The sequence below is a fragment of the Oncorhynchus mykiss genome, chromosome 17 (genome assembly GCF_013265735.2).
Source record: "Oncorhynchus mykiss isolate Arlee chromosome 17, USDA_OmykA_1.1, whole genome shotgun sequence".
Lineage (NCBI taxonomy): Eukaryota > Metazoa > Chordata > Actinopteri > Salmoniformes > Salmonidae > Oncorhynchus > Oncorhynchus mykiss.
This window is the reverse complement of record NC_048581.1, coordinates 66816068-66838879: the sequence shown is the minus strand read 5'-3', so window position 1 is coordinate 66838879 and position 22812 is coordinate 66816068. Positions and strand designations below refer to the sequence as shown.

The 22812-nt window shown below is 43.2% G+C and overlaps 1 protein-coding gene across 4 annotated transcripts in view; it reads right to left on the bottom strand.

The window, feature by feature from the left end:
• Positions 1-442: 442 nt before the first annotated feature.
• iffo2b (intermediate filament family orphan 2b) overlaps positions 443-22812 on the bottom strand; it is a 39671-nt gene continuing 17301 nt past the window's right edge. Inside the window, exons 2-9 of one of the 4 annotated variants that reach the window (XM_021569447.2) lie at positions 11797-11857; positions 6865-6960; positions 6050-6100; positions 5362-5532; positions 4855-5003; positions 4053-4221; positions 3645-3743; positions 443-3215 (exon numbers count right to left, since the gene is read on the bottom strand). In XM_021569447.2, the coding sequence (XP_021425122.2) occupies positions 2982-3215; positions 3645-3743; positions 4053-4221; positions 4855-5003; positions 5362-5532; positions 6050-6100; positions 6865-6960; positions 11797-11857 (1030 nt within the window). In that variant the 3' untranslated portion in view covers positions 443-2981. Of the gene's footprint in view, positions 3216-3644; positions 3744-4052; positions 4252-4854; positions 5004-5361; positions 5533-6049; positions 6101-6864; positions 6961-11796; positions 11858-22812 lie in introns of all 4 variants that reach the window. The other 3 variants (XM_021569446.2, XM_021569448.2, XM_021569449.2) reach the window with 3 other exon arrangements.

The following is a 22812-nucleotide window of genomic DNA, read 5'->3' as shown; positions in this document are numbered from 1 at the left end:
AGAACACGTTTCCACTGCTCCAGAGTCCAATGGCGGCAAGCTTAAACCACTCTAGCCGACGCTTGGCATTGCGCATGGTGATCTTAGGCTTCCATGCGGCTGCTCGGCTATGGAAACCCATTTCATGAAGCTCCCGACAAACCGTTATTGTGCTGACATTGCTTCCAGAGGCAGTTTGGTAGTAAGTTGGTAGTAAGTGTTGCAACCAAGGAAGGACAATTTTTACACGCAGTCCCGATCTGTGAGCTTGTGTGGCCTACCGCTTCGCGACTGAGCCGTTGTTGCTCCTAGACATTTCCACTTCACAATAACAGCACTTAAAGTTGACCGGTGCAGCTCTAGCAGGGCAGAAATTTGACAAACTGACTTGTTGGAAAGGTGCCACCCTATGACGATGATGTTGAAATTCACTGAGCTCTTCAGTAAGGCCATTCTACTGCCAATGTTTGTCTATGGAGATTGAATGGCTGTGTGCTCGATTGTATACACCTGTCAGCAACAGGTGTGCATGAAATAGCCAAATCTACTTATTGGAAGGGGTGTCCACATACTTTTGTGTATGTGGTGTATGTTATCTGATTTGTTCTCTTTGTAGAAATGACATCCTGAGACATCATGAGAAATAAGGGCATAGGCCTAATGGTTACCAGCCTACACTGTATGGTGCAACAAAGGACGAACAAAAACATGGCTTACGTCATGCTGGTTTTAAATCTTATACAATGTATTTTGATGGTTAGCTGGGAATAAGGCCTCTCCCTGAATGTTATGTGTATGTGTCTGGATATTTTACTATGGTTTAGGAAATAATACACACTAGACTGATTGGGCCTGTCTTTTTGTGTCAGATGAAATAGTTAAGAGTCCTGACCATTTTGACCATCTATGATGTTAACGGAATATGATACAGAGAATATTTCATATCTGCCTCAACACTCACAATTCAATCTGTATAATGCAATTTCATGGACTATAGGCCCATTTAAAGCTACAGAAATTGATTTTGAGAATTGCAACACTATTGTACTGCAACTATGATGTGCCTCTAGTTCAAATGTAAAACAATTCAGAGAAACAACCAAATGCAATAGCCCCTCTTCCCCACAGAGACAATGCAATGACAAATGTAATTATTAAAACCCTCATCATACAAATAGCACTTTTGTCCTTCATTCTGCAAACTAACAACATTTCATAAACCAATTGAAAAATAACTTGCAGAAAACCTCTCCCAATCCTTGTGCGTTCATCAATTTTGTTAATTGATTAGTTCAATGAAAATCATTAGACTGAATGTAATACAACAAAATAAATTACGTATAGCACGTTATGAACAGAAAGGCATCTAGGGTATACGATCACATGCCAACAGCCCTCTTATCACAGGAGGCTGCTGAGGGGAGAACGGCTCATTGAATGGCATCAAACACCTGGAAATCATCTGTTTGATGAATTATCCCATTCCACCTATTCCGCTCCAGTCATTACAATAAGCCAGTTCTCCCCAATTAAGGTGCCACCAACCTCCTTTGTCTCTTATGTATGTACAAACTATTCTAAGCCCAATCCAGGGCACATGACAATGGGACAACGGAATATGATAGGCTGGACAGAAGGGGGGGAGTTTTTGTGAGACGCCATCTGAGGTTAGTCACCCAGATTGGCAAAAATATAACCTAAATATGGCATTGTACAGTGTATAAGTTAGGAATTGTATTAGCAACCAATGTACATGGTGTTGCCAGTTTCCGTGATTGTTTTGTGTAATATATCTTCCATACCCTCTCTCTGAGAGGACAAACAGATGATCAATAACTCTCAACAGACCTTTGGACTTACCAAAGAGTAGCCCAAGGGACAATCAAGAACTTAGTTCTACCAATCATAACATATACATTTTAGGGGAAATTACATAACATTTGGCTGAAGCTTAGTATGATAGTGATCAGCAAAAGGCATTACAAATCAAAAACAGCATATTTGCTGGCGCCTTGTTCCATATTATTTTCGATCATCTTTTCCATGTTTACAGACATTAAATTAACATGGGTAGGGAGGGAAGGGGTATGACTTTGACAAAGACAACTAGGGGTCACTGTTCCAACATTTCCCTTTTTGAGACAATTCTGCACCTTCCACTTCGGAGAACACACATGAGCACTCTGAATGACAACTAGAAAACACCTGCCCAGCTTAAAAAGGCTAATCATAAGGGAAAAGAAGGGTAGGGAAGGTCATCCTGAAATAAGGCTAGCTAAATTGCATAGAGCTTGAACAATGCATTATGCAGCAAAGGGCTGTGCTCCGTTCCCCAGTAAACACTGGTAACCATGGAGAGTCCAGTCAGGCTGTTTTGCTTGTATTGACTGTGGTGAGAACATTTCTATACCCAATTGTGCATGTGCATGTACTGTATGTGAATAATCCATCTACATCCATGGGGCACATGCAAGTAGAAAATTGTGTGATTGCTCTTGATTTGTGATTATTAAAAGAACTCAGGCATATATTCTCACTGGTGAATACTGTTGTGTATGTTGTTCCCTGTTGACCAAATGGACTGTCCACCTCAGTCCAACAGATTGACGATGGTGACAGTGCAACTGTTTCGAATATGCTAATAGTGAGCCAGTACGACTGGTTTGATAAGGTTGACTGTTTTGCTGGATGTTCTTGTGGAGCTCTGATTAGGTTGAAGAAACCAGCAAGGCAGCACTGAGGAAGAGAGCACAGCTGACACTATATTGTATGTGCCACCTCTGCCTTATAATACTTGTGAAGCAAAGGAACACCGTCCCCCTCCATCCCTATGAGAACAGAGACAATAAGCACCAGTTGGGAGAGTGGGACAGACCCTTAGGACCATCAGGACTCCCAGCCAACAGTGCCAAACGGGCCAACCCCCAAGCAGGGTGGAGCTCTGTGAGCAGCTATACGTCAGTGAGTGGAGGAGTGAGGGGCGGTGCCAGGCAGGACAGCCATCAGCTGATTGGCACCTCAGCCTCTCCGTCCTTGTCCAATAGTTCTTCCTGGATCTCGTCAGTATTCCCTGAGTCGCTGCTGGCCACCGAGCTGACAGAGGGAGAGTTCCTGCCCCCTTTGATCATCCTCCTGCACGTCTCCATCTGCACATCCAGACCACGCTTCATGCTACACATCTCCATGTACTCATGCAGGTGTCTGTTCATGTCACTCTTCGCTGTGGCTAGCTCCATCTGAGTGAGGGAGAGAGAGATGATAGAGAGGAGATGAGGAGAAAGGAAGCCAGAGAAATAGAAAGGGAAAGAGTAAGGAGGACAGAAGAGAGGGTAGGGAGGGAGGAGAGAGAGAGAGACATCAGTGACATTGAGCTGGGACAGGTGCCAGCCCTGCCAGGGACTGAGTCACTCTGGCCAGATGAATGGTCACCGGAGTCACAAATCAAAACCAAACAGCAAGAGGGACAAAACAACCAACAAATCAAAAGGCAGTCGTTGTCCTCCCATGTCCTGTTACTTGACAGGTGTTTCTGTTAGATACAATAGATCTCTAACAGGCAGATACATCTCAGGGGATTTCATTCTCCTCTATTTTTGTTACTGTACCTCTGTTTCTGTCACATTCTCAATCTCAGACACACACGCAGGCACACACAGCCTGTTAACCTCAATCGCGCCAATGGTCTCCTGGTACTCCTGCTCTCTGGTCTTGAATAGTGATTCTGTCTCATCTATGAGGCTGCCCAGGCTTCCATCCTGAGAGACCTGGGAAGAAGCAAAGAGGATTAGCTAAAACACTCTCATTCACCATTTGGATATTGCATTTCATTTCTCAACATAACAATGGGCAGAATTTGACCTCCAAGTCAAAATGAAAAAACGTTATTTTACTGAAAACATTTGTGTTTGCCGAATATGAATGGATGGGAAGTATGGGAGATAACCGACTCCTCAATGCCCTCCTGTACCCTTGACCATTAGTATATCAGTAGGTAGTGGTAATTTAACTGTTTTAGATTTTTCCTGTACATAAGTATCCTTGACATTTGCTGTGTGGTGTCTAATCCGACTCACAGGCTCCTCTGTGTTGCTGTTGGCTGCGCTGGTGGCTGTGCAGTTTGATGCGGTGATGGCACTGGGTTGTATGTTATAGTTGGTGAAGTCCTCCCATAGCAACAGGGTCTCGTCATTCTCTTCCCACGTCAGGCTGTCACAGTCGTCATCAATGTCAAACGTCTCCCTCCTGGCAACACAATTATCATCTGAACAATGTCTGTGTGGCACAGAGACAGGAAGGAAAAGAGAGGGAAGGAGGAGAAACAACAGGCAACACAAGAGGTCTTAGAGAAGAGAAGACATGCAGGAAAACAGAATACACACAGTGTTTGAGAAAGACTTGAGACGGTGACAAGTTTTAGTGGAACACAAATTATACTTTTATTATTGACACTGATATTCAAAACTACATTTTAGGCATACATTTACACAATGAAGACATTCTGTAATGTAATGTTCTCATCTAGCTTTTGGTGGCCCTACTGAAAACAAAATGAATGTCGCACTCTGCATTAACACTAGATGGGAGTAAAGGACAACATTATATAAATACAATGCACCACTGGGTTGTGTGTCACAGGAGGTTGGTGGCACCTTAATTGGGGAGAACTGGCTCATGGTAATGACTGGAGCAGAATCAGTCGCATGGCTTCCAGGTGTTTGATGCCATTCCATATGCTCCGTTCCGGCCATTACTATGAGCCGTTCTCCACTCAGCAGCCTCCTGTGATGTGTGTGCGCACGTGTGGAGGGGGTCATAACGAAGCCAGCTCGTCTTTCTGGATGGCTGTAATGAGTGTGCGTGTGAAGGCTGACTCACAGTTGGTTGAGCATTCGTTTCATTTCATCAGTGATGTTAAGAGGGACCTCCTCCTCCTCTGAGGTACTGGTGCTGGGGTCTGCATCCATCTCAGAGCTGTCCTCATCAGACACAGGCCTGCGCTCCTTCCTGCAGCACGCCATGGCGCCCTGGAACACACACACCCCCAACCAGGTTACTCACTCAGTGCATCAATGCAGGACAGAATTTGGGGCAATTTGTCTATTCTGATATTAATAATTTAGGCAGTACCATACACCACCTAAAAAGCCTCTGGTCTGATTCTGGCTGGATTCATATTTTGGCTTTGGCCAGCAATGTCGGCGCAATGGAAAGTCAAAGCTTCCTGTTCACCACTGAGCAGCGACTGTGTGTATTTGGTATGGTGGAAGGGTCAGTGAGCATTGTGTTTGTGGCTGTGTGTGTCTGCCTACGTAGAAGAGAGTGTAGCAGCAGTAAACTGTTAGCTATTGTAGACTGAGGCCTAACGTACAGATAGATACACACCCTCTCTGGGAGTGACCTGGCCGGGCTGACATTGAACATCTTGGACATGTCCTCTGAGTTGCGCTGCTGAGCCACGTCACACAGTTTGGCGGTGATGTCGATGCGCCGGCAGATGTCCATGTCCACCCGCATGGCTTTCTCTTGGATCTTAGAGTCCAGGTCAGACATTTGCTGGAAAGGAAGGAGAGGTGTCTGTTGTTGGCTGTGAAACATTGAATCATCCACCCAAAACCTCCACTTACTGTACTCAACAAATGTCTAAAGGCATTTCAAAGCCATCAGACTGATATGAATAACATAAGTCACATGCTGAGTTCATATCTGTGTGACTGACCATTTGCAGCAGTATTAAAGTCAATTGAATACACTGTGGTTAAGATTGCAGACCCAGCAGAAACCCACATCCAGTCAGTCTGGGTCAATAACACATCATGCAACATCTCTGTGAAGGTCCAAAGGAAACATCCTACACTCCAAGGTGAATTTGATCACTGCTACATCTCATGCTTCTTTTTTTCACTCAATAACTTGCAATTACTCTAAAATGCTAGTTATGACCAAACAATTCTATACTTTACCGTCTACAATACTCACAACACTGTTTCACAGTAGTGTAGTAAGGGAAAAGCTAGTATTTTGATTCTAGGGTGAAGGGAAGTGGGGAGGCAGGAATAGAGGCATCTCTTACTTTCATATCCAGATCCCTCCTGACATATTGGGAACTCAGACGTCGACCGCCCTTAATAGTGAGCAACGACAAAGTACACCTATTCAAAGGACACGTCCCAAATCACAGTGTTTATTCACTACCCTGGAGGTCTATCAGGTCACACTGTGTTTTACCTCATATGAACTGCATATATCCTTCTCTGACTACAGATATGTGTCATGAGGCAGCTGCTATTACCCACAATGCCACTAACTGACATGGCCAGTTAAACACAGAAGTAAATAAGAGAGGGAGCCAAGCTAGAATGGTTTCAACGGAAATCCAAACAACTCCTTGCTAATTCTGTTTATTCATTCCTGACCAAACAAAAGCGAAGGCTTGGCCAGCTGCAACATATTACAGCCGTTACACTAGAGGCAAGCTCCATGGGAAAAAAATACAGTCCTGCTTATCTACTGTGTGTTTATGAACACTTGTTATCGGAGCATTCAATGAATACCTGTCTGAAAGGCCCTCTTGCAATTGCGGCAGAATATGTTTGGACTGCGGGGTAAAAATCCAAAAAAGGAGGGGTGTGAATCTGCTAGCCTGTCCTGGAGCCCAGTCTCGGAGAGTGTTCAGTATGATGAATGAAGCCCTAAGGACCTCTACAGTATGACTGACAACATCTATCATCACCTATAAAGAACAATACTACTGTCAATACAACCAATGCTGTTGTATTGTTGAGAATATAATTGGCATCATTTGAACAGGAATATGACCGTGGTATCTGTCAGTCTGTGACAGTGCTGCAGTGGAGTGTGAAGGGAAGGTGTGTATGTTATACTTACATCGCTCACAAGACTCTTAAAGACCACCAGCTCAGCCTTCAGCCTGTCCACCTTCTCCTTCAGTTCATCCTGGATCTCCTCTGACTCCTGAGCACTCTGAACACACCACACACACAAACAGTTGAAGTCAAAAGTTTACATACACCTTAGCCAAATACATTTAAACTCAGTTTTTCACAAATCATGACATTTAATCCAAGTAAAAAGTAAAAATTCCCTATCCTAGGTCAGTTAGGATCACCACTTTATTTTAAGAATGTGAAATGTCAGAATATTAGCAGAGAATGATTTAGTTCAGCTTTTATTTCTTTCATCACATTCCCAGTTGGTCAGAAGTTTACATACACTCAATTAGTATTTGGTAACATTGCCTTTAAATAGTTTAACTTGGGTAAAATGTTTCGAGTAGCTCAGGTTTGTAGGCCTCCTTGCTCGCACACACTTTCAGTTCTGCCCACAAATCTTCTATACGATTGAGGTCAGGGCTTTGTGATGGCCACTCCAATACCCTGACTTTGTTGCCCTTAAGCCATTTTGCCACAACTTTGGAATTATGCTTGGGGTCATTGTCCATTTGGAAGACACATTTGCGACCAAGCTTTAACTTCCTGACTGATGTCTTGAGATGTTGCTTCAATATATTCACATAAATGTATTTATTTTGTAACACATTATGCTGCCACCCGCTTGCTTCACGATTGGAATGGTGTTCTTCGGCTTGCAGGCATCCCCCTTTTTCCTCCAAACATAACGATGGTCATTATGGCCAAACAGTTCCATTTTTGTTTCATCAGACCAGAGGACATTTCTCCAAAAAGTACGATCTTTGTCCCCCATGTGCAGTTGCAAACCGTAGTCTGACTATTATATGGCAGTTTTGGAGCAGTGGCTTCTTCCTTGTTGAGCGGCCTTTCAGCTTATGTTGATATAGGACTCGTACCCGTTTCCTCCAGCATCTTCACAAGGTCCTTTGCTGTTGTTCTGGGATTGATTTGCACTTTTCGCACCAAAGTACGTTCATCTCTAGGAGACAGAACGTGTCTCCTTCCTGAGCGGTATGACAGCTGCGTTGTCCCATGGTGTTCATACGTGTGTACTATTGTTTGTACAGATGAACGTGGTACCTTCAGGCATTTGGAAATTGCTCCCAAGGATGAACCAGACTTATGGAGGTCTACACATTTCTTTCTGGGGTCTTGGCTGATTTCTTTTGATTTCCCCATGATGTCAAGCGAAGAGGCACTGAGTTTGAAGGTAGGCTTTGAAATACATCCACAGGTACACCTCCAATTGACTCAAATTATGTCAATTTGCGTATGGGAAACTTCTAAAGCCGTGACATTTTCTGGAATATTCCAAGCTGTTTAAAGGCACAGTCAACTTAGTGTATGTCAACTTCTGACCCACTGGAATTGTGATACAGTGAAATAATCTGCCTGTAAACAATTGTTGGAAAAATTACTTGTCATGCACAATGTAGATGTCCTAACCGACTTGCCAAAACTATAGTTTGTTTACAAGAAATTTGTGGAGTGTTTTAAAGTTTTAATGACTCCAACCTAACTGTATGTAAACTTCTGACTTCAAATGTTTTTACACAATTCAAACACATGCCCCAAGCACATACAATCAAACACATGCAGCAAAAACTAACACACATTCTTATTTACCATATTCGAGACAGCATGATATTGAATATGGCCCCAATCTATATTTTTACATTATTCAGTGGAATAACTTTAAGTGATAAAGATGGATTAAGGACATTACTGTAGATGCCGAGGGGGACTACATACAGAGTTAATCCCACTACATAATCAACTGATATCCTTTATCAAATGACTATCAGAGAGCAGATTTCCTGTTTCACTTCCATGCTAAACAACATCTGCCTGTGTGAGCTCAGAGAGGTAAGAGCCCCCCCAGGGAATTATTTTCACTTCCAGCATTCTGCTGAGCCATAATCCAACACAAACACAAACACAGATGCTGCCGTTGATCGATGTGTCCTCGATGGTTGTGCAGAAAGATGGGGTTGCTACTATACTAGCACCTGCAGAGGTGTTTGATGTGGCATAGGGAGCATAGTGCCTGGCTCGGACCATGATACTATAAACTCAAATCAAATTGTATTAGTCACATGCACCGAATACAACAGGTGTAGTAGACCTTACAGTGAAATGCTTACTTACGAGCCTCGAACCAACAATGCAGTTGAAAAAAAAATATGAGTGAGAATAAGAAATAAAAGTAACAAGTAAATAAAGAGCAGCAGTAAAATAACAATAGTGAGACTATACACAGGGGGGTACCGGTACAGAGTCAATGTGAGGGGGCACCGGTTAGTTGAGGCAACATGTCAAAGGAAGGCCCTAGGAATTGTCAAAGATTCCAGCCACCCTAGTCATAGACTGTTCTCTCTGCTACCCCCCTTTTACACCGCTGCTAGGTCGAGTTAATAAAGTGCCTATGCATAGATGACAACAGAGTAGCAGCAGTGTAACAGGGGGGTAGCAGAGGGAACAGTCTATGACTAGGGTGGGTGTAATCTTTGACAATTCCTAGGGCCTTCCTTTGACACCACCTGGTGCAGAGGTTCTGGATGGCAGGAAGCTTGGCCCCAGTGATGTACTGGGCCATTCACACTACCCTCTGTAGTGTCTTGCGGTTGGAGGCCGAGCAGTTGCCATACCAGGTAGTGATGCAACCATGCTCTCGATGGTGCAGCTGTAGAACATTTTGAGGATCTGAGGACCCATGCCACATTTTTACAGTCTTCTGAGGGGGAGTAGGTTTTGTCGTACCCTCTTCACGACTGCCTTGGTGTGCTTGGACTATGTTAGTTTGTTGGGGATGTGGACACCAAGGAACTTGAAGCTCTCAACCTGCTCCACTACAGCCCTGTCGATGGGAATGGGGGCGTGCTCGGTCTTCTTTTTCCTGTAGTCCACAATCATCTCCTTAGTCTTGATCACGTTGAGGGAGAGGTGGTTGTCCTGGCACCACACGACCAGGTCTATGACCTCCTCGTCGTTGTCGGTGATCAGGCCTACCACTGTTGTGTCAGGCCTACCACTGTTGTAGTCAATGAATAACATTCTCATATAGGTGTTCCTTTTGTCCAGGTGGGAAAGGGCAGTGTGGAGTGCAATAGAGATTGCATCATCTGTGGATCTGTTAGAGTGGTATGCAAATTGGAGTGGGTCTAGAGTTTCTGGGATAATGGCGTTGATGTGAGCCATGACCAGCCTTTCAAAGCACTTCATGGCTACAGACTTGAGTGCTACAGGTCAGTAGTCATTTAGGCAGGTTACCTTAGTTTTCTTGGGCACAGGGACTATGGTGGTCTGCTCAAAACATGTTGGTATTACAGACTCGGACAGGGAGAGGTTGAAAATATCAGTGAAGACACTTGCCAGTTGGTCAAAGCATGCTCACACGTCTTGGAAATCCGGCTAGCCCTGCGGCCTTGTGAATGTTGACCTGTTTAAAGGTACATATTCCAGTCTGTGCTAGCAAAACAGTCCTGTATCTTAGCATCTGCTTCATCTGACCACTTTTTTATTGATCGAGTCACTGGTGCTTCCTGCTTTAATTTTTGCTTGTAAGCAGGAATCAGGAGGATAGAATTATGGTCAGATTTGCCAAATGGAGGGCGAGGGAGAGCTTTGTATGCGTCTCTGTGTGTGGAGTAAAGGTGGTCCAGAGTTTTTTCCCCCCTCTGGTTGCACATTTAACATGCTGATAGAAATTTGGAAGACGGATTTAAGTTTCACTGCGTTAAAGTCCCCGGCTACTAGGACCTTGTCATGAGATTCTCTGCCTCAGGTGAGCAAAACCTTGAGCCTTCCTTAGATATCGTGCAACCAGCTGTTATTTACAAAAACACATAGTCGCCACCCCTTGTTTTACCAGACGCCGTTGTTCTGTCCTGTCGATACAGCGTATAACCAACCAGCTGTATTTTGATAATGTCGTTGTTCAGCCACGACTCTGAAGCATAAGATATTACAGTTTTGAATATCCCGTTGGTAGTTTAATCTTCCGCGTAGGTCATTATTTTATTTTCCAAAGATTGCACGTTTGCTAACAGAATGGAAGGAAGTAGGGGTTTATTCGATCGCCTATGAATTCTCAGAAGGCAGCCCGCCCTCTGGCCCCTTTTTCTCTGCCTTCTCTTCACTCAAATGACGGGGAACTGGGCCTGTTCACGGGAAAGCAGTATATCATTCACATCGGGCTCGTCGGACTCATTAAAGGAAAAAAAAGGATTCTGCCAGTCTGTTGTGAGTAATCGCTATTCTGATGCCCAGAAGTAATTTTCGGTCTCAAGAGACGGTAGCAGCAACATTAAGTACAAAACAAGTAAAAAAGGTTACAAACACAAAGAAACAACAACAAAAAAGACCCACAATTGGTTAGGAATACATAAAACGTCAGCCTTGTTCTCCGGCGCCATGTTATCCACTGATGTAACGCATTAGTCCCCATCGTTACATCTACAGAGACACAGGGAATAGTGGTGAGACACTGACATTCAGGTCTGCTATGTGAGCCATCTAGGCTGTTTGTAGGTTTTCTTTTCTGACATCTCCCTAGCTAGCTAACTGTCTCTGGCCCAATTCAGTTGACAGACACCTGCTCAAGGACATTATGGGTAAAAAGACCATAAGAAAGGAAGGATGGGGACAGGTAAGCAATTCAGCAGGAAATATATATTTTCAAGCACCTTCATGTCTGTCTCTATGTCTTCTTTACGACAATGACCCCTTGAGAGGCACTATACTGTAGCTAGGAATAAAGTAGAATTGGATGTTGAGATTAGAGTGAATACATTTAATAGTGAAGGTGAATTGACCAAATGGTAAGTTGATGTAATGGTGGTGAATTGTTGTAATGGTGAAGGTAAATTGATGGTTAATGTCTACTCACCTCCTGCATGGATTCCACCATGGACTCCATATGCTCTCGTCTGTTCAGCTCCTCTTCCCATCTACAACACAGAACACACGGATGGTCAGTTACCTGCATTTACATGGCTATGCTTATACATGAGTATTGTAATATATACACACACCTTATAGACCTTTGAGGTATATTTTAGTTATATTAGTGTGACATACACTATATATACAAAAGTATGTGGACACCCCTTTAAATGAATGGATTCAGCCATTTCTGCCACACCCGTTGCTGATAGGTGTATTAAATTCAGCACACAGCCATGCAATCTCCATAGACAAACATTGGCAGTAGAGCTCAGTGACTTTCAACATGGTACCTTCATACGATACCATCTTTCCAACGAGTCAGTTTGTCAAATTTCTGCCCTGCTAGAGCTGCCCCGATCAACTGTACGTGGAAACGTCTAGGAGCAACAACGGCTCAGCCGCAAAGTGGTAGGCCACACAAGCTCACAGAACGAGACCATCTGTCCTCGGCTGCAACACTTACTACAGAGTTCCAAACTGCCTCTGGAAGCAACATCAGCACAAGAACTCCTGCACACAAGCCTAAGATCACCATGCACAATGCCAAGGGATGGCTGGAGTGGTGTAAAGCTCGCCACCATTGGACTCTGGAGGAGTGGAAACAAGTTCTCTGCAGTGATGAATCACACTTCACCATCTGGAAGTCCGGTGGATGAATCTGGATGAATCTGGGTTTCGCGGATGCCAGGAGAACGCTACCTGCCAGAATGCAGTGCCAACTGTAAAGTTTGGTGAAGGAGGAATAATGGTCTGGGGCTGTTTTTAATGGTTTGGGATAGGCCCCTTAGTTCCAGTGAAGGGAAATCTTAATGCTATAGCATCAAATTACATTCTTGACGATTCTGTGCTTCCAACTTTGTGGCAACAGTTTGGGGAAGGTCCTTTCCTGTTTCAGCAAGACATTAAATAGTTTGTTGAGATCAGTGTGGAAGAACTTGACTGGCCTGCACAGAGCCCTGACCTCAACCCCACCGAACACCTTTGGGATGAATTAGAACGCCAACTGCGAGCCAGGCCTAATTGCCCAACATCAGCGCCCGACCTCACTAATGCTCATGGCTGAATGGAAGCAAGTCAGCAATGGTCCTGCAGCAATGGTCCAACATCATATTAATGCCCATGATTTTGGAATGAAATGTTTGATGAGCAGGTGTCCACATACTTTTGGTCATGTAGTTTATTTGTACCACGTCTCACTCACTCAAATGCGAGGGGCTGAAGCTCATGGACTAGAACTGTAGGTAAAATAGTGCTTTTTATCCTAGAGATTGAGGTTAAATCAATGATTATGCAGTGCATTTGGAAAGTATTCAGACGCCTTGACTTTTTCCACATTTTGTTACATTACAGCCTTTTTGTAAAATGGATTAAAGTTGTTTTATTTACTTCAATCTACACACAATGCCCCAAAATGACAATGCAAAATCAGGTTTTTGGAAATGTATAAAAAAAAGAGTCTTCTTGGGTATGATGCCACACGCTTGGCACACCTTTTTATGGGGAGTTTCTCCCATTCTTCTCTGCAGAACCTCTCAAGCTCTGTCAGGTTGGATGGGGAGCATCACTGCACAGCTATTTTCAGGTCTCTTCAGAGATGTTCGATCGGGTTGAAGTTCGGGCTCTGGCTGGGCCACTCAAGGATATTCAGAGACTTGTCCCGAAGCCACTCCTGTGTTGTCTTAGCTGTGTGCTTAGGGTCATTGTCCTGTTGAAAGGTGAACCTCTCCCTCCAGTCTGATGTCCTGGGCGCTCTGGAGCAGGTTTTCATCAAGGATCTCTCTGTACTTTACTCCGTTCATCGTTCCCTTGATCCTGACTAGTCTCCCAGTCCTTGTCACTGAAAAACATCCCCTCCAGACATGACGCTTGGCATTCAGGCCAAGATAATCTTATTTATAATGGTCTGGGAGTCCTTTAGGTGCCATCTGGCAAACTCAAAGTGGGGTGTCATGTGCCTTTTACTGAGTGGCTTCTGTCTGTCCACTACCATAAAGGCCTGATTAGTGGAGTGCTGCAGAGATGGTTGTCCTTCTGGAAGGTTCTCCCATCTCCACAGAAGAACTCTGGAGCTCTGTCAGAGTGACCATCGGGTTCTTGGTCACCTCCCTGATTCTTCTCCCCCGATTACTCAGTTTGCCCAGGCAGCCAACTCTAGGAAGTGGTTCCAAACTTCTTCCATTTAAGAATGATGGAGGCCACTGTGCTCTTGGGGAACTTCAATGCTGCAAACATTTTTTGTTACCCTTCAAGATCTGTGCCTCAACACAATTGTCTTGGAGCTCTACGGACAATTCCTTCAACCTCATGGCTTGGTTTTTGCTCTGACATGCACTGTCAACTATGGGACCTTATATAGACAGGTGTGTGACTTTCCAAATGTATTTATTTAACTAGGCAAGTCAGTTAAGAACAAATTCCTATTTACAATGACGGCCTACCCGGCCAAACCCAAACCCGGATGACGCTGGGCCAATTGTGCGCCTCTATGGGACTCCCAATCAAGGTCGGGTGTGATACAGCCTGGAATCGAACCAGGGTCTGTAGTGACTACTCTTGCACTGAGATGCAATGCCTTAGACCGCTGCGCCACTCTCGAAATCATATCCAATCAATTGAAAGGTGGACTACAATCAAGGTGGACTACAGGTGGACAGGTGGACTACAATCAAGTTGTAGAAACATCTCAAGGATGATCAATGTTAACAGGATGCACCGGAGCTCAATTTCCAGTCTCATAGCAAAGGGTCTGAATACTTATGTAAATAAGGTATTATGGTTTTTATTTTTTTACAAAATTTGCACAAAAAAAATTGAAAAACCTGTTTTCGCTTTGTCATTATGGGGTATTGTGTATAGATTGATTGATGAGGGGGAAAGTAATTTAATCAATTTTAAAATAAGGCTGTAATGTAACAAAATGTGGAAAAAGTTAAGGGTTCTGAAGACACTATGAACTACACAGACACGTTCAGCCCAAAGCGGGAGGTTTAAAAAATATACTTTCTTAGTCGACAAAGTACCCGGCACATGTCTTTAAAAAGGCATCTACCAGAGCCTCATCATTACATGGAATTCAGTGGCTAACATCAAATGGAATAAACATTCCTTCCATCCACATCACACAAGGGGAATAACTAAGCACATGCTACAGCTTGGGCAAGAACCTGGAAATTAATGTCAACGTATGTGATCTCTAAAGAGATTATCATTGGAATAAGTATTTAAAAATATTTAACAGCCAGAAAAGGAATGTTGTTACTCAAGAAAACCTTCAGAGTTATTATTTGTATAAACCAGGGATGGGCCACATTGATGGGGGTGGGGGCCACAACAAATCTGAACTAGGGGCTGCAGTGGCTCGCGGGTCTACACATGCAGTTAAAGACAAGGGTTGGCTCTTGGGGGCCCCCCCAAGTTGGCTCTTGGGGGCCTCCCCCAAGTAAAATTTTGTTGCAGTTTCACAGCTAATTTCCTGCAATTCTACACATTTTACCAGATAGCTTGACTTGCTAGAAAGTTATAGAAACAAGTTGAGGAAAAAGTAACTAAACCAAACATGTTTTATTATCAACTGAAACATGTTTCCCGTCTTGAATGAAAAGCTCACATTTTGCAATCTCCCAAAATAAATGTGTTCTCTGACGAGAGACCAGGCTCTCCTCCATCTTGTCTTGTGAAACTATCCTATGCTCTCCATCCAGTAGCGGAACGTGATTGCATGAAGTTGACATCCGGCGTAATCAAATACGTCACGATTTAAAATGGGGCATAACAGGTTGAAATTGCCATTGAACGTGCATTTGACACTTGTGCTGCCTTAACGGCAGCCGAAAATAGAGACTCCAATGTGACTCTAAACCACTTTATGGGCTATCTAACCAATGGGGGGGGGGGGGGGGGGGGGGGATGTGAACAAAACACCACAGAAATGCTGGCACATTTTTTTTCGGGCCATGCCCTCAACATAGCAACGGGACCTGAGACAAAAATACTCAAGTAACAATCATTCCACCACGGAGTTGAAGACATCTTTCAGAGCTCATCTTTTGCTCTAAAAAGCAATTTTTCTCGAATTCACCATTGAATGTAGCATAAACAAAATATGTCACTAGAGCGTAGGCCTACTTCTATCGAACAAACCTAGATTTGTTGATTTTCAGGAGCCACTGAATGTTGTCGACACGGTCTAATTAGCTTGAGAGAAGTATCCCTGGCTGGGCGGTCTCCAGCTCACACTGTGATTGAAGTGTTGTTCTTAAAATGCTGGCACTGCTACTTTACTGTGTCCAAGCACCCTGCCTGCCGCGGTAGGACTCCAAAGGTCATTGGAGTTCACAACTGCAACACATCCTCCCACGGCAGATTGTTTTCCTCTGTCTGTCACAGCATCTGCATGTGCTCTGCGTCACTTACAATTTAGGTACAGTTGTGTGCCACTTCCCGAATGGGCACTATGTCATTTCCTTCACACTGTGTGGGAAACTGGAGCCTCCAACATAAATCTGTGTTCTCCATTTAAATTCATTCCATCTCTGCCAAGCAGCAGAGGAAATGGTCCTGTGGCAGAGTTGCTCCATCACTTCCAGGTTATGGAAAGATTCTCTGAATCACAGTAGTCATTAGCTCTGTACTGAGTGGAAACTAAGGCATCCAAATAAACATTCTACCATAACTCTTCCAAACAGAGAGGACAGACACTACAACATGGGAGAGGTATTCTGTCTTCTGCCATAACCCCGCTCCAAAAGGACTGTTGGATGAGTTTTGCCTTTAGCTGGAGTCTGTGAAACAACCTGGAGTCTCCTTACAAGGACAAAGACAGCAGGAGACTATTAGCCTGACTGTGTCATCCCATAGACATCTGTCTGTGTAAGACCAGATGCCTGTCCTCCAGTCAGGCTGCTGTAACACAACCAGAGTACAGTCTGGACTCATACGTTGATATCTACAGACATGATTTATGAATTTCTACTCACATCTGATGTATAACAATGTAAAGGCTACAAACGATTTCATTTGTATAGCCAAAAATAAAAAAAATCCATTAAAACAAATGTCTGACACTGTAGTATGGTTCTAAACAAGCCTAAAATAATGCAGCTCAGGGCAGACCGAGCTGGAGATTCTCCTATCATTTTTCTCTGCAGAACAATAGAATTCCAGCAAGACCAGACCTGCCAACGTGCACTCCCTCCCAGTGTGGTGTGCCTAGGCAGCTTCATTAGCACGCGAGCTGTCTAAACCTTTATTCATCACTCTGCCTGAGGACACATGGAATCATAACCATTACCCAGCAAGCACGGTTTCTCCATCTGATGATATATTCTTGTTTTTAAGTGTTTTTTTTATTATTATTTAAAAATTACATTTTTAGGGCGCATAGAAGTTGTTGTCGTTAAGTCTAGACATGTTCAATTTTCAGGTATTGGAGTAACAAAGTTACATGGTCAGATCTATGATGGCCGCTCTGCATTGATGAAGGAAAAATGCCCAAGGGATAAGGTGCTCTTTGCCAACTCATTCATTCTCCTCCAAGTAACATCTTTATAAGGCCAGATCCAAGTAACTGATCATCCTTTTTCCAGTAAAGCTCTGGCCTCTCATCATTACTGAGAACAGTACACAGGCACTCTGGAATTCAGAAGGACAGACCATTCATGTGTCTGTTCTCAGTGAATCACCTCTACACCCTGTAAACCACAATTATGTGGTTAACCATTCACTCTGAGAAATCAGTCTTCCACATTCATAAGGACTATATTTTCATGTGCATACAGTTCTGGGATAACAGTGCATTCCATGTGTCCTCTATCATGAATGTCATGTAAAACATAGTACTTTTTTTTTGCTGATGCAGGGACATTGGCTGGTTGTCCTTTCCTCCGGGTTCTCAAAGGACATAGTGTTGGAATGGTTGGGGGACAATGGTAGAAACTACAGAATCAATTACAATACCAAAAACAACATTATTTTTCTATATATATATATATATATATATATATATATGATAGTGAAAATCTGATAAACTGCACATTGTTTTATAATTTGTCATTATTGACTACTGTTAGAAATAGATCACCATAATTATCCTCAATACTGCCCATATGAGAAGTGCTAGTGTTGAAGGATCAATATGTCTGTACCGTCAAGGAATAAGATGCCTATCATCACCCTCCCTGACACAGACAGGACCAGGATGAACCTGGTGACAACACAGATAAATCACACCAACCACCAAGGCTGATTAATCCTATGGAGCTCCATCCATGTCTCTATACAGTATATCGCCCGCTCCGTGACATCATCCCACATCCTCTCCATGCAATTATATCTATCGCATTGAGGGGACTTCAGCCATAATTTACCTCCAGCATAGATTAATATCAACAAAAGGAGCGGGCAGAGAGCTCGCAGGGAGGGCAGAAGATGGGGTGCAGAGGGGTTTGACACAGGGGTTAAGATGGAAAATCCTGAAAAAAGGTGAGTTGGTTGTTTGAGTCAGAGGCTGTCTGTTGGGAGATGAAGATATATCTGAGGGGGTCATTGATTGTATGTCAACGGGCTGGCCCTGTGATCTATCATTTTCACAGAGTCAGGGACATATGTAGGGTACTAATGAGCAGTGGTGGTGTGGGTAGAGCAGCAGGCATATGGTTGGTTGTTCGGTCAGCAGAGTCTCCCCCTAGAGGCTGCAGGCTGGGTGGAGGGTGGGGGTCTGCTAGGTGGAGGTCTGCTTGTGCTGAATAGCCAACAACCCCTCAAGGTCAGACCTCATTCGATTTGCCCTGATCTCATTCCCTGCTCCCTGCCTGACTCCATCCCCCTCCTCCCATCCCCCTTCTCCTCGTAGCCATCTCGTGTCCAGGGAGACCATGCCACTGCCTCCATACATCTGATACACAGAACTACTGTACCATCATGCCTTATGCCACCATGTAGTGTACACTGTAGCCTATAAACAGCTGGTGGGGTCGTCATTCAATAAATGCTGGTGACCTGTTCCACACTCAGTCTTAAATATAGCACTCCTCTCTCAGACAGGCCACAGTCACAGCCAAAACTAAAAACATGAGGGTTGCTATGTGATGGTATTTGTCCCCAGGGCACCATTTCATTGGCCTGCTGGGAGTAACAGGATGTATTATTCTGAATGAGAAACTAACATAACTATTGTGATAAAAGAGAGGAGCACTCACTGTATTGATTTCTTCTCAACTATGTTTTATACAACCTGACATTTCCAGTCCATAAATTACTCCATAATTATAGAGAGCATCAGCTCAGATACAATAATACATATTGCAATAAAATAACTGAAAAAAAACTATCAGATCTATACTGATGGTGATTTGGTGCAGTTTTGTATATTGTGAATGAATATTGATCCCCATTGGAAAACTGGGTTAGATATGTACATGGTTCAATACTGGTCGATTGAGAAGTGGTTGAGTTCTGAATGGCACCGTAAGTACTATATGACTCAGCAGATTCCTCTGCTGCCGACCCTTACTGGGGAGGAAGACCACAGCCATAAATACTACACTTCAAATAGATCATGCTGAACCAGCTTGAACCTCCAATGTTCACTACACACATATCAATGACATTGAAAAGGACAAGCGGCTAGGAGGGTGAAGCCTGACATGACTCTAGAGTAACCTTATGTACACAGAAATGTACACATTTTCTGTATTTCTAAGATGCTAAAAACTGTGGAGCAGCATGCCGTGTGTGTCCATCATGCCTGTCTTACGCTTTGTATGTTAAGCCCCAGGCTAATGTTGTGGAGGCGTGCGTGTTCGTTCGTGCATGCCTGTGTAGATGTAAAAGCCACAGACAGTATAGTGCTTATTTATGCAACTTTAGAGGGGACTGGATTAGATAGGTTTAACATTGAGGGGAGGAGGTTAAACATATTGGAAAATCTAAGCTGTGAGTTTGATTAATGTATTGTCTTTACACGTAGGGTATTATTGCTCCTTAAAATGGGGACGGGCAGCAACTGTAGCTAGTTACTTGTATCTGAGGAGTCAGTTGCATGTAGTTACCGGCTTGAAACTAGAGGTCGACCGACTATGATTTTTCAACGCCGATACCAATACTGATTATTGGAGGACCAAAAAAAGTCGATGCCGATTAAATCAGACGATTTTTATATAAATATCTGTAATAATAACAATTACAACAATTCTGAATCAACACTTTTATTTTAACTATAAAATCAACTTAGTCTCAAATAAATAATGAAACATGTTCAATTTGGTTTAAATAATGCAACAAAAAAAAAAGTGTTGGAGAAGAAAGTAAAAGTGCAATATGTGCCATGTAAAAAAAGCTAACGTTCATGTTCCTTGCTCAGAACATGAGAACATATGAAAGCTGGTGGTTAATTTTAACATGAGTCTTCAATATTCCCAGGTAAGAAGTAGGTTGAAGTTATTATAGGAATTATAGGACTATTTCTCTCTATACCATTTGTATTTCATATACCTTTTGAATATTGGATGTTCTTATAGGCACTATAGTATTGCCAGCCTAATCTCGGGAGTTGATAGGCTGGAATTCAAAAACAGCACAATGCTTGAAGCACAGCGAAGATCTGCTGGCAAATGCAGGAATGTGCTGTTTGAATGAATGCTTACGAGCCTACTGCTGCCTACCACCGCTCAGACTGCTCTATCAAATCATATAATATAATAACACACAGAAATACAAGCCTTTGGTCATTAATATGGTCAAATCCAGAAACTATCAATTCGAAAACAATCAGTGAAATACGGAACCGTTCTGTATTTTATCTAACGGGTAGCATCCCTAAGTCTAAATATTGCTGTTACATTGCACAACCTTCAATGCTTTATGTCATAACTATGTACAATTCTGGCAAATTAATTACGGTCTTTGTTAGGAAGAAATGGTCTTCACACAGTTTGCAACGAGCCAGGCGGCCCAAACTGCTGCATATACCCTGACTCTGCTTGCACAGAACGCAAGAGAAGTGACACAATTTCCCTAGTTAAAAGAAATTCATGTTAGCAGGCAATATTAACTAAATATGCAGGATTAAAAATATACTTGTGTATTGATTTTAAAAGAATGGCATTGGGGTTTATGGTTAGGTAGACATTGGTGCAACGATAGTGCTTTTTTCGCGAATGCGCTTGTCAAATCACCCGTTTGGCGAAGTAGGCTGTGATTCGATGCTAAATTAACAGGCACCACATCGATTATATGCAACGTAGGACAAGCTAGATAAACTAGTAATATCGTCAACCATGTGTAGTTAACATGTTAAGATTGATTGTTTTTTATAAAGATAAGTTTAATGCTAGCTAGCAACTTACCTTGGCTCCTTGCTGCACTCGCGTAACAGGTAGTCAAGCCTGCCACGCAGTCTCCTCGTGGAGTGCAATGTAATCGGCCATAATCGGTGTCAAAAATGCAGATTACCGACTGTTATGACAACTTGAAATCGGCCCTAATTAATCGGCCATTCCGATTAATCGGTCGACCTCTACTTGAAACCAGATCAAACACACAGGGCTTAAAGGAATAGAACTTTCAAAATACAGATAGTGTCACAGTATAATGAGTTTTGCAAAACGATTCACACTGCAACACTTTCTGTATTTTGAAAGTGCTATATCTTGAAAGCTTGATTGCTGACATGCAAAACATTTTGGGACTGTATCAACAGTGGATTAATGAAACAAATAGCAAAATATAGTTTGTGAGTGGTATTTTCCTTTAAGCAATGCCGGGAGATCATCATTAAGAAAAACCAGGGTCGCTGATATATGTATTCTAAATCGTAGTAGAATGAAACTTCCTTTTCCATGCATCCCAGCACTGAGAAACCATTAAAAGGCAGATTTGACAACACACAACAGGCTCTGGGTACACTTAGGATACAGAGAAGGGCCTTGGTAGTCTGTGGTAAATAGTGATCTTACATAATTCACGATTCAAATCAAATTGCATGTCACATGCGCTGAATACAACAGGTGTAGACTTTACAGTGAAATGCTTACTTACAAGCCCTTAACTAACAATGCTTTAAAGAAGTGAAGTAAAAAATGTAAGATAAAAATAAATAATTAAGGAGCAGCAGTAAAATAACAATAGAGAGATTATATACAGGGGGTACTGGTACAGAGTCAATGTGCAGGGGCACCGGTTAGTTGAGGTAATATGTACATGTAGGTAGAGTTATTAAGGTGACTATGCATGGATAATAAACAGAGAGTAGCAGCAGAGTAAAAGAGGGGTCTGGGTAGCCCGTTGATTAGCTGTTCAGGACTCTTATGGCTTAAGGGTAGAAGCTGTTAAGAAGCCTTTTGGACCCAGACTTGGCGCCCAGTACCGCTTGCCCGTGCGGTAGCAGAGAACAGTCCATGACTAGGGTGGCTGGAGTCTGACCATTTTTAGGGCCTTCCTCTGATTCCGTCAGCTATTTGCTAATGAACCCACAAAGTGTAACTTTGAATTCATCAAAGTCTAGCTCAACAAAATACATTGTATAGACACCATAGGACATACCCTGGAGAGGGTGTAGTGCCGGATGGGTTGGAGCCACATTGTAACAGTCCTAATCCCATGGCCTTTCCTGGCCAACACCATGCATCGCCACACACCACTCAACTATCCACACAATAGCAGTGTGTGCTAGGCTTGTCTACAGTTTCTGCACTGTGTAAACGCATTATCACTAAGCCACACAGCCAGCCATGATGGCCCTTCTTTACCCCCAAGGGTGTATACTGTCTGTCTATTGGCTCTTCCACGGGGGGGACACCCAGTGAGAAGACTGGCAGTGCTCTGGTTCACTGCCTCATGTGCCTGCCAGACAGGTAATCTCACATACAATACAGGGCACAGCGTGACAGGTGTGAGCAAAGAACAGCCTCAGAGGAAAAACACATAATTACTCTATAGTGCACAGGTAATCGTTTTTAAT